At 47.0% G+C, this 12,612-nt stretch overlaps 1 protein-coding gene across 7 annotated transcripts in view; it reads left to right on the top strand.

Moving 5' to 3' along the window:
- Positions 1-821: 821 nt before the first annotated feature.
- The window catches only part of DPF3 (double PHD fingers 3), a 164,028-nt gene continuing 152,237 nt past the window's right edge, over positions 822-12,612 (top strand). For all 7 annotated transcript variants that reach the window (XR_004549558.1, XR_004549557.1, XR_004549556.1 and 4 more), the window contains exon 1: positions 822-873. Coding sequence is in view for 4 of the 7 variants with exons in the window: in XM_031051793.2 (XP_030907653.1) it covers positions 842-873 (32 nt within the window). In the remaining 3 variants the exon portion in view is untranslated. The remainder of the gene's footprint in view (positions 874-12,612) is intronic.

Below are 12,612 nucleotides of genomic sequence, written 5' to 3'. Positions count from 1 at the left end.
AGGTAAGCCTGGGCTTCTGGAGTTTGCTGCCTCCCCAGACATGGCTCTGCTAGCGCCTTTCGCGCTCTCGGGGTCCATCCTCCCGCTGTCAGCGGGGCTACACGTCCGGTGGAATGAGGCTCAGGGTTCACCCCGCTCTCCTTGTGCCACAAGCCGAGGGGCCGGCTCCCGCGGAGCCAGAAGTTGCTCTACAGGGGAGCCGGCAGCTTGTCGGTCGGTCGGTCGGTCCGGCCGCCGGGCGTTATGTAAGGGCGCAGGGACAGAGAGCCGGGATGACAGACAGGGCGAGGGAAATTCTTGGGGGAGGGGGAGCGGGAGCGGAGCTGCCCTGAAGCCGCTGCCAGCACCGGCGGCTCCTGGAGACCTGGCGGGGAGCGCGACTCTGGAGAAAGGGAAAGCAGACGGGGGAGCACGCTGCCGTGGACCGTGAGGTGCGAGCGGGGCAGCGCGGCTCGGTTCCTCGCGGGGCACGCCGCCTGGGAAGCCAGGGTCAGCGGTGCGCAGGGGCAAGGAGAGAGCCCGGCTTTGCTTCTCCCGGTGCGCTGCGTTACAGCCGCGGAGCTGCGGGGCCGTCTCCCTCTGCCCGTCCTCGTTTCCCCCGGGCTCGGCGGCAGTCCCGGCTACGGGCGCTGCCCCTTTAAGACCTGCTCACTGCCAGCTCCACGGAGAGGGAGTGACCTCTGGGCTTTGACAGCTCCCCTAATAACTAGAAGAGCCCCGGCCCCGCCCGCGGCGTCGGATTGGTCGGCGGGCCGGTATGCCGCGCTCTGATTGGCTGGCCGCTTCCCCTGAGCGAACCTTTAGAACTCCGAGACACAATATTCTGTTACATTGTAGCAAAATGGCGACTGTCATTCACAACCCCCTGAAAGCGTAAGTACGGATCAAAAATGAACATATTCCGCGTGGTTTAAATATGAAAAAAAGGCGCCTTTCCGGCGGCGGCTGCCAGCCCGAGCCGGGTGCCGGCAGCTCCCGCCGCGGCCCTCCCCCCGCCCTCCTTTCCGCCCCGGTGCTCGCTCCGCGGCTTTTTGTGCAACACATCCCCGCGGCTCGCGCCCAAATTAACGAGCAGAAATTGCTCGGCTCGAGCGCCGGTTAATTAGAGCCCGGGCGGGGGGGGGGGGGAGGCGGCGGAGCGGGGCTGCCCGGCCGGTGCTCCCGGAGCAGCGGCACCGTGCTGCGCGCACTTGACAGCGTCCTGCCCGCTTGCCGGCGCGGAAGGCAGCGGGGACACTGACACGTACCGGGGACCGGCACGGGGCACGGGTGAACGGTGTCCGTGCGCGGTGCTTCCAAGCTCCGGCCGCGGCTTGGAGGAGCCGCCGCGGCTGATGTTGGAGGAGTTAGGATGTCCTGACGAGCCGGGAGGGAAGCGGCCCCCTCGCTTCTAGGCTGGGAGGTGGCGGGGGGCGGGTGGGGGGGCACTGCCGGCGCCCCTCGGTGTTCGTAGGGAGAGAGGAAGGGAGAAAGGAGGGAGGTGAAACAGACTTGGGCGAAATGAATGACTCGGGATTGCCGGTCGTGGATTTGGGCAGGAAGTCCGGAGATCTGTTTTGCATATGACAGGCTTTCGCTTTTCGAGTGGCGAAAAGAGTTGATGGTGTTTCCATCCCGAGAGCAGGCACCGGCAACCACGGGCTGCTCCGACGGGACCTGTCCCGCTGCTACCGATCCCTTGAGGAGGGAGCCGGGAGTGCGCTGCGGGAAAGAGGGAGACACGGGCTTCTGCGGCAGGGGTCCTGTCCCGGTCTGTAAACTGGGTCGGTTTAAGAGGAGGACCACAGTAGCTGGTTGCCGACTTCTAGATCGCGTCCTTTATTTTCCTTGTGGCCGGCAGCGCACGCCGCTAATCCCTGAAGGCATTAGGGAGAGTGGGATTTGGCACCGCGTGTGGGGAGAGGAGCTGTCTTAACCTTTGTGAAACGACTGCTCTGCTAACGGGGGCAGCGCTCTCTCTATTAAAGCGGGGAAGCAGAGTACCTGGCGGTGACGCTTCGTCTGCACTTTCTGGCTGCGCTGAGTGGGTGTTTTTATACCTTTGAGTTTTCAGAGATGAAATTAAGGCTGCGAGGGTTTGGGTTTTTCTTTTTTCTTTTTTTTTTTTTTCCGCCTCGACTCGAGTCTTTACAGCTGGAGTTGGAAAAACACTTGAAGGTTTTTCCAGGGATTCCTGCCGCTCTCAGCGATCGGGAGGGAAAGGAAAGCCTCGAGCTGGGAAGGGGTGCTGACATGTTTATCATCTTTCCTGCTCCGTCCTGACAGAGAGCCTTTGCTTTCATTTATCCGTCCTCTCTGTAGCACCTTATGAAAATCCGCGGGGAGAGCGGAGCGCAGTTGTCAGGGGGTTAACCAAAGAAGCCCGAGTATCCTCTGGGGGGGAGCGGGGGGGAGAGAGAGAGAGGCTGAACACACTCTGGAAGCCCCTCGTTTGACGGCAGGTTTAACACTTGTGCAGGAGAGAGCAACTTCTCCCCGTGCGCCTCCCGGGCGCTGCGCGGGCTCGGGCTCAGGCAGCGCACCCCGGGGACCGGGCAGCGCGCACACAGCGCCCGCCGCGCACCGCTCCTCACCTGGGCTGGGCTAAGCCAAGTGCGGCTGTGCTATCCAAGGGCAATGCCGGCGTCGGGGACCCCGGGCTTGGTGTTCTCTGTGGCCGGCGAGAGGGAGGCGGGAGCGGCGGGCAGGGCACGGCTGAGGACGGGACCTCGTCTCCTCGCCTCGCACTTGGTGGCACCGCGGGGCTCTCGGCAACCGCGGCGGAACCCCGAGAGCGGCAATCCTGTGCCGAAATGATCCGGGGGCCCGATCCCGCTGCCGCTGAAGTAGGGGGGGAACAGGATTAGGCCATTTATAATTAGCTCCCTTCTCCTCCCCTCGCCCCCGGGGGGTGTGAGAGGAGGAAACAATAGACATCAAGTGCTGGATTCGCTTTTCTCTGCGTACGTTTTAAAGTACTAATGCTGTCTGGAGGAAACAGAGCTGGTGCTGGCCGTCTGACACTCAGCATTTTTTATTGACAACTTGTTTAATAAAACATTTTATAATTTTCACTTATTCTTGAAAGTTGCTGATCGGGAAACAATACACGTGTAAATAAATTATGCATGGGATAAATTAGGACAAAAGCAGTAGGACACATAATAGGGGAAGGGATGCAGTGCACAGTATTTTATCCTCATGTGTCCTTCCTGACAATGAAAAGGAGCTGAATGACATTTGCATTTCCTCTGTCTGCGTTTTGATTGTATCTCAAAACCCACAAACGCCCCCTACAGAAACTGGCCACACAAAGGTTTTGCTCTGAGATGGGGACAATGTGGAGCCTGAGAAATCCTAGCTCAGGTATCAAGCAGCTCCCTGTGTGTGCTTGTGCATTTAAGTGCATCCAATATTCGGTTTATCTCTGGCACTTGGACACATACATGCTAGACTAGTCTCTAGGGATAATGTATTCCAGAGTACCTGAGCATCTGTGGGAATACATTATATAGAATAGTATATACATACAGTGTGTGGAGTCCCCTATTAATGACTGGCAGCTCCTCGCACTCAGCTTGTGTCTGTCTCCATCTAGTGCACTCTTCTCACATTCTAGTTCTCTTGTAGTGCTTTCATCCCTTTGCTCTTCTACCTTTCTCTTCCTCTGATGAGCAAATCTACCTGGCATGACTGCCTATTATTTCTGCCATTTAATATCTTGTTGTTTACCAAGATGGTGCTACAGGCAGAAATACCAGGCCCAAGTTTAACAGATCTGTAGGGAAAAGGTGGCAAATGTCCTGGTAAACACATTATTCTTCATCCACAGGAAAGGCAGTATTCAGGTAGCTTTGGTGCGGCAGTGGTGGATTTGAATTGCTGGATTTGTTGGGTTGGGTTTTTTTCCCATTAGTCTGTGTATCTATCTCCATACTTTTTTTCCCCATGTTCTTCTTCTTTGGATATGTTAATATGGAGTAGTGCAGTAGAAGGAACAAATGCAGTTAAAATGTATTCTGAATTACTTCAAATAGTCAGATATCTCAGTGGAGTTTGTAAATATTAATTAATTAAACCTCTCAAGACCCCTGTGAAGAAACAATTATTGCCTTTGTTTTATGGATGGCTAAACTAGGACAAAGTGGTTCAGAAACTTCCTGATTTGAAGATGAAGTCTAGAATGTAGCCATTCAACTTCCAGTCTTAGGCATCTAGTCCCATTTCCTCCATCTCTGCCTTATTAGCCATGTGCATATGGTACCATAATACATTTAATGTAATTAAGACCTTGCAATTTGCAAAGTCTTGTCTAAAAGCAGAGCTGGTTTACCCTCAGCCCTTCTCTGTCTTTACTCCTACAGATGACGTTTATTTCAGGTTGTCAATTAAATGTACTCACAGGCACATATGTTAAGCTATTGCCTTTTCTGCATGTGAGATTCCTGCTGCCATATAGTGCTCTGCTCGAATGCTCGCTGGTGGAGCTGTTGCCTTCCAGTAATTTGGCCTTCTAGCAGCAGTGCTGGTGTTCTCTCTTTCTTTTGCTCAAGACAACTTCTAGGACAAAAGAGGCTAACTCAGGCTCAGCTCCTAGGCTAAGTCACTTGCATGCTAATTGTCAGATAACTTTGATGTGCTTGGGGACACTTATTCCCTGCCAGGTGTTTGGGTACCAGATCATTGCAGACTTGTGTGTGCAGTGCTAGAGCTGACCTTATAAACCCTACCAGGCCTGTTCTGGCTCTGTGTTCCCGCTGCAAACACACAGCAGTGGTCGGTTTTCCAATCGCTGTACCTTCTCAGAGAAAATTGCCTTGACAGCCAGCTCCGACCCCTGGGCTGCCAATTGGCCGTCCTTGTAATGATGAATTCTGTGGTATGAGACATCTGTGAAGGAATGATCTGTGCTCACATCCCTGTTTCATGTTGGCAACAGACCAGCATGGGTCTTGGGGTCTTGTGCGGCAAAAGTATTTCATTAGTGATAGTTCTGGCTTGAATTCAGGCTGGGGAATCTTTATGGGAAGGTCCTGTATCCCATTACACATCCCTGAAACACCCCTATGTCATGATTAAGTGCTGATGAAGACTCACTTTTTCTAGGGGGATGCTGTTGCATAAGCATCTAGTTGCTGGTTTTTAATATTAAAGTGAAAGTATAGTGTGCAGTGCTGCTTTCAGCAGGTGGAAGCAATAAAATAGACAGTTAGGTTGCCAATTCAGTGTTTACAAGTGATGTGGAGGTGATTTTAATATGGCTTTGCAGAAGGGAATTTTCTTCTGCTTGACAGAACAGGGTTGTTGGGCACATTAATTCATGTACCAAAATCTCTACAGCATTTCCAGAGTGGCTCTGATGTCATTTAGAACCATAAATGAGCTCTAGTGTGGCACATTTCAAACCAAAACCGTTGTCCACATGAAACCTGTTTTCTGTATCTCAGTACCATCTTTCACAGAAAATGAGAGATGAATGTGACTGTATTTATGCAAGGAAATATAAGTATGAACAGAAGTCACTGGGGGGCAGAGAAGCCAAGTTAAGACCTGGGGATATGCTGGTTTGAATATGGGTGAGTCTGATAAAAGGTACGTTACTAGTTACAGTGTTATGTCTGGTTCCATGAGTCTTTTGAGCATGATTAGTTATTGCAGTGCTTCTGTAGTTCCGTTATGTTGTTGTTCCAGCCTTTCACAGTGCTTTTGTAGTTTTGTTCTGTTGGTGTTCCAGCCTTTAACAGTCTGTCCAGTTGTGTGGGTAGATGGATGGAGGTTGTATCACAGAACTGTCACTGAAGAAAAAGTTTTTAAAGCTTACTGTTTGTGGTGTGTGAAAGCAATATTGAACCATCTAGGCTGTCCTACAAAGGCCCAAAGGTATGATTTTTTTGGAGGCTGTAATAATTTCAAGGTAAGCACATGTCCAACGAGCTGGGTGCATAATGCCTATTAGATAGGATTCTCAGTGTCCAAATGGGAATAGTTTACCCAGACCTTGCAGAAGCACGGTACACAAAGCAAAATAGGACTCTTGTCTTCAGTCTGAGTCATGGTGAAGGTAATGTGGCTCATCCTTTGTGTAGCCTAATGAAAATTGATTTCCTCTCTGCTTTCTTAAAACAGAAAGTGTAGTATTTGGAGCTTGCTCTCAAGAGCAGACTTTGTCCATCTTGCATATCTGTCTTCAGCAATTTATGACACTTGGTTGTACCTCTGCAGTCCCAAAATGAGGCATTCCAATGCCCCCAATGGCTGTGAATAACCCATCACCATCTTTTAGGATTATAATTTGCTAAGTCTAGTGCTTTCTCACTGTGGTTTTCTTTCATGTCAGAGCTGAATTTCTTTGCTTGGTAGATCAATTTTACAATCTTGGTATTTATTCTGGGCTGATCACTGTGTTGTCTGTATGTAATGTTGCCTTGAGCAAGAACCATCCCTGCATTGTTTATCCCCGAGGACTTGTAGTAGTGGAATGAATCTGTTTCTGGAGTTGATGTTTTTCTCCCTTGGACAGACTAACCTCTGATGTGAGGATTCCCTGTCTGGGGTGACATGCTCCAGCACCAAGGCAACATTGCTTAAGGCCTGCTCCAAGGGCTTCATTAGGATTATACTGCTTTTCTGGCTTTGCCTGGCAGTTTTGCCCAGGATGCAGAGGCTGAGGTGTGTTAATCGCTTCCTTAGTGCAGGTCCCAGTTTTAGCACTGCTTTGTTTCTTTAAAGAAAAGTTATCAACACAATCTAAAAAAACCCATACTTTTAAAATCTTTTTAATTTTAAAAAAATTTCAGATGAAAACTGTTCTTTCTTGTCTTTAACAGCTTCTTTACAATTTGTGGAACAAACTGAAATACACTGGACTAGTGTGTAGGAAACAGAAAGTGGTTTTCCTTTCTTATTTCAAAAGAACAGAACTGCCCAATTTTTTTTCACTGTTTAAATTGACTGACATGTAATGTAAATATCATGAGTGCTTGAATACTGAATGTTTAAAATTCATATTTATTGTTAACAGCCTAAATTATTAGAAGCATGATATATTTTTTAATTGTTATATATGGTTTATTTCCCAGAAGAGCATATTTTAACCACAGATTCCCAGCAGATGTCTTAGAAAAGAATAATGCAGTGTCTCAACGGCTGCTGGCAGATATTCCTCTCACACCCCCGTCCCCTCCAGTATTGGAATAGCAGGAGTATGTCAGCATGTGTCTCAGTTTTCAGGTTACCTGCCTGAGCTGGGTGCGGTCCGAGAGTTGCAATTCCAGCCACATGGAAGGTTTTACTGGCCCCAGCACTGTCTGAGGGGAGGCTTTACCAGGAGTCAGTGGAGCAGAGGAAGCAGGGCAGGGATGTGTACAGATGAGTGTGCGCTAGGTGGCTGTGATCAGCAGTGTGTGCTTGCCAAGTCCTGATTCATTAGTTTTGTGTTCTGCTGAGCTGTAGCCAGGAGAGAGTCCCCTGCTCAGGTGTTGATGGGGACACTGACTACATCAGTGTTATTCTTCTGGTGAGAAAGGCTGGAAGTGATATTTAATATTGCAGTCCCTTGTGACAGAACTGATCCAACCTAACTGAGGATCATCTCTCCATTCGTATGAAACCACGAGTTGTATCAGCCTTTGACATCTGATAATGCTGTCTTTGTTTTCTGATAATTTTAATAAATGAATATAAAATGCTAACTAGAAGATGCAGTGAAATCTCAGTACGAAAAGAAAGGAATCCCACGTAACTTGGGTGTTCCCCCTTGTTTCTTCTCAGATTCCCCCTTGTGACACACAATACTTCGTCTTGGTTAAGATGTGCTAAATTATATACAAGCGCATGGCTAAATGCTTCCTGCCTTTTAGGTTTCAAAAATCTAAATACGATGGATAGTGCAAAGAAAATCAGGTGCAGTGCAGTGAAATAAGGCCATGCCCTGAGTTGGTTAATTCTGGTCTGCCCTACCGCATCAGCTGGCAGAGCTGATTTGATCTGATCAGATGCAGGCATGCTACTTCTGCCAAAACACCAAGTACAGTGCTTATGCTGCTTTTATGCTTTGAATTGGCTTCATACTAGCCACAGGAAGATAGACTATGCCTGTTGGAACAGAATTTACTCTTGAAAATGTTTCGGGTGCGTTTCACCTTTTGGAAGAGTAATTGAACAGCGGTTCAGTGCTTTGTGTCATGTGGCTGTGAAATTTTTGGTCTGGTTCTAGGAATTTTGCAGTTTCTAATGTGATTAGTCACAAAGTTGGGAGAAAAAAGTGAAATGGCTGGAGTTATAGCCCAGATAGTTCACTACCCAGTGAACAGTACTATGGGAAAACTTAAAATGGAGACACAAAGTTAGTATTATTTCTTCAAGGGAAAAGTAATGTCCACATTTCCATTTCCTTCAAGCGCAGTTCTGAAGAACATGACCCATGGATTTGTGACTGTTCAAGTATTTTGGTCTCAGTATTGTCTCCTGTGAGATTGTGTTTAGTCAATGATGGGGACAAATATATTTTATGTTAAAAAAAAAAAGTATGCAATCTGAGTAAGGAATAAAGGGAACAGTGCTTCAGAAGGCTGTTTTACTGCTAAAGTCCTCTTGTCCTGACCATGAATAAAAACTGCATCATGTTTGAAGCTGCTCTCCTCCTGGGTGTTTGATAAATCACTTACCAGTGTCCAATATCAGAAATTATGACACAAACTCACTTGCATCTACAAGCTTACCCTGACTGTTTTTGTAGGTTTTTTGTATTTTCTATGGATTCTTTATCCTAGGAGTTTCCAAATCATTAGCATGATGTGAAATATAGAGTAAATCAGGAGCACAATTTTAATTCAGAGATTAGTACCTTGTGTGGTTCGGGTACTACAAGTTAAGAGGCATGTGGGATGTGATGGGTGAGGGTTGGTGATGAGAAGACTCTGCAGTGAGCTCTTTCTTCACAGGTGTGGAGAAACCCTCTTAACTGCAGCACTGAGATACTATTTCTGCTGCTTCATCCTATCTGACTGGCCCTTTAATTTTTAGGAAGTTCTTCTCCAGAACAGAAGTGTCCCTCTGCTAATTTTGGTGATGCTAGTCCTTACTGACCAAATGGCATATGGATGAAAGTGATGTTAATACCTCCCCAGGTAGAATAGGGTCCCAAAACCTTCTTCTTTCTCCTCTCCCGTGCTGATATGTATGAATGACAACTTGGTCAGGTTAGATGGTGTTATGTTGATGGCAAGCAGGCATTCCTAAGGTCGAAATCCCACCAAAAAATGTCGATGGGAGATATATGTGGCAACCCCTTCTCCATTTCCTGTCACCAGATCTGGTTTGTTTTTGTCAATAGTCTCAGCTAAATGCTTTCTCTTCTCCTAGCTTTCCTCTCGCCTGCCTCCCAACCTCTTTCCCCCATTGACCTCTACAAGTGCAGTCCTAGCTGTTGATTTATCAGGGCAGACTGGCTCAGCACTGTGTGGAGATTGCTTTTAATTAACTCTCTTCGTTTTTCCAACCTTCAGGGATCAGCAACCCTTTAATGATTTTAATATTTTATCTGGATTTATATCCACCTTATGTATTGTTTGTTGCTCTGCTTCCTCACATGTTCTTCCTGAGTCATTTCCCAAAATGAAATGTTTGTTTCAGACCCCTCATATAGGAGGAGGAGAGATTTTAATGGCTTCTGGACTGGGACAATGGACCAGGATCTACTCTGGTATGTTGAAAGAGGATGGGAAATATGAGGTGGTGCATTTTGGTGTGCTCACTTCAACGTTCTGCCTTCATGCACAGAGAGAGGCAGCTTTGTTTCATGGTTGCAGAGTGGCAGCTCAGATCCTACTGAATTAAGTCTGACCCTTGACTTGTTGTATGGTGTAGGTAAGTCATGAGTGTATTTTCACAGACAGGTATGACTCTCATGCTAGTCAGGGTGAGTAGCGGAGGCATTAATATAATTACCTGTTGCTAAAATGTAGTTTGCTTCCTTTGCACGAAGACAGGTCTAAAGGAGAGTCCCTCTTTGCCTGCAAAAGACTACCTTGGCCTACTAAGAGTAGCTCTACCAAGTGAGATTTCTTCAGACCGAGCAGAAAGCAGCTATACAAAATTTCTCCCACCTGGAATTTTCCCTTTCCATATCCTGCAGTGAGGATTTTAGGAGTTTCCAGCATGAATCAGGAAAAATATGTTATGTGTAGTGTAAAGTACGTGGCACTTTCATGCCAGAGCAGGAAAATGCTTTATAATGGTGCTTAAACATCACAGTCACTGCCATGGGATTATTTTCTCCATTCTTTTGATGGGAGGAATGGCATGCACTGACTGGCGGGTGATGGTCACACTAGGCATGCTATCAACCATTGACAAAATTGGAGGTTTAGAAGCCACATTGCTTTGCTTTTGGTGTTTAATGTTAGCATATGAGTTATGTGTTGAAAGTTAATGGGAATCCTCCTTGGTAGCACTTCCAGGGCCAAGTTGAAATTAGGGGCACAGAGAAAGAATGGGAAACTGAGTTAAGACTGTCTGCCTGGTTCCAATGGAAGAAGTTCACCAATAAAATCACTAAAGCATCCTTGATGGCAGTGATTTATGCCTAGAGCTAGTAAAAGCACCATTTGAGTGCAAGTATTTTACCACGGAAATGAACCAAGGGGCAAGTAGTTTTGCATTTCAAAACATACATGCTGCACACGAGACAGTCTGTCCAGTACAGTTGGTTCACAGAATTCAAAGTCACTGGTGTGAGAACAGTTTGACTTTATTTTACAAGGCTACTTGCATGTGTATTTAAAGTTGCTTTGTTAAAATGGCAGAAGAAATGAAGTTCCCTGATCTAGTCCTGCCTTACTGAGGAAAGGAACTCTGAGACACTAGCTGAAAGGAACACAGTTGTGGGTGCTACTTGCCAAAATACTGGCAGCAGATCACTGCATAAGATCATCTGTGTCATCTGGTCTGTGGTTTGTATTTGTGTCATTCCTATCTTCCTCTGCAATCTGCTTTAATTTAAAAAATAAAAAATACTTGTTCGGGTGTATTTTTCCCATGTTGTTGCCGTGATTCCAGAGTACCTAACTCCTGGCATTCTCATCTGACCAGATTGCAAATGTATCTGGTTCAGGTATTCATTCTGCTGAGTAGATATGAAAGCAAATTCCCTCCTCCGCTATTATTAACTTTCTAGTTTTGTTACCACAACTAACTTATCCACAAAGTCCTATGGTTAGGAGAGGCTGTCTCTCCTGACATATCTTCCAAATTCCTCACTGCTAAACACATACCATGCGAAGTCAAAACCTGGCTGGTCCTCAAAAGGCCATCTATATTCCCAGGATGCTGTTTCCAGCTACCTTCTCCTCCATGCACCTCTTGAAGGGGAAGAGAAGGAACAGATGAGGGATGAGCACTCTGCCTTTGGGAAAGGCTCTGACCTGAAAGTGGATTGCAATTCCAGCTGAATGGTTCCTTCCCTTGGTAACAGAATTGCACGCCTGGGCTCTGAGCTCTTTGCATTAATTCCATCTCTGCTAAACTTTCCCAGTCAATTAACCATGTCCGTCTCCTGCTCTAGCAGCCACATGTGCCTTTTCTGCCGCAGCAGGGTTTTGGAGCAGTGACTCCCTGCAGCCTTTACTGCAGCAGTTTTCCTCTAGCAGCTTCCCTCAAGCATGGTTATCAATCAGGACCTGTCACGTTTTTCTCTCCAACACATCTATTTTCAGGGCTGTAGGACTTTGACCTTTTGCTTTTGTCTTTATAAGTACTATTTTTTTCCAATAGGGGCCAGCTCAAATGCTGAGCATTAGGTCTTTACACTGATACAAAAGCAGCATGAAAATTTCAGTCTGTGAGGAGGTTCTGCTAAACCTGGAGATTTCTTTTGGTTTCTGTCATTTTGCCTCCCTTGAGTTTTAATTTTTCTTGTCAAAAAGGCCTCATTAAGCTGGCCAGTAGTGCTTGTGAGGTGTTGCAGGCACCACCTGCAGTGCTGAGTAGCTAACAGGACTGGATGAAAGAGTAGTGAGTTCTTGGAGGCTGAAGTGTCTGGGAGATGCTCACCCATGGGGTTTGATAAAGACTACCTTTGAAGGGAATTTGGCACACACCTCTGGAAGAACAGTTTGAATGTGGCACTAGTGGTCTCTTGGCAAAGCCATGACAGTGCCTTGAACATAATTTTTTTTGCATGTACTACCATCAGATGTCAGGTTGGGCTAGAGTGCCCATTAAAGCAAGAAACTGTGCTTAATATCTTGAGTGTGTGGGTAAGCCTGGTCCTGTTTCTAGTGGGTAAGTAGCTATATCATAAAGACTGCCATCCCAGTTGGCACTAACTCATTCCTGTGTGGGTACTTTCAGATGAGATGACAAAGACTAAATTGGCCTCAGAGGCTCAATTAATGGAAGTGTAGGTTTAAAAGAGGGTTCCTAGGTCTTATGTCCAGTTCCCTGGTACCATGTCAGATAATCCCTTTCATAAACTGAAAAGTCCTTGTCTTAAATCCCCACTTAGACTGTTTGTTCCCTTTACTCCTCTTGGGAGAGTTCCAGAACCCACTGCTCTGATGGCTGGAAATAGCATTTTAATCCCTAGCCTAGCCCTACTTGTGACCAGTTTATACCCATTTGTTCTGGTGCCAG

This window comes from Melopsittacus undulatus, chromosome 4, assembly GCF_012275295.1.
Source record: "Melopsittacus undulatus isolate bMelUnd1 chromosome 4, bMelUnd1.mat.Z, whole genome shotgun sequence".
NCBI lineage: Eukaryota > Metazoa > Chordata > Aves > Psittaciformes > Psittaculidae > Melopsittacus > Melopsittacus undulatus.
The sequence above is the reverse complement of the archived record's forward strand: the minus strand, read 5'-3'. Positions and strand labels throughout refer to the sequence as shown.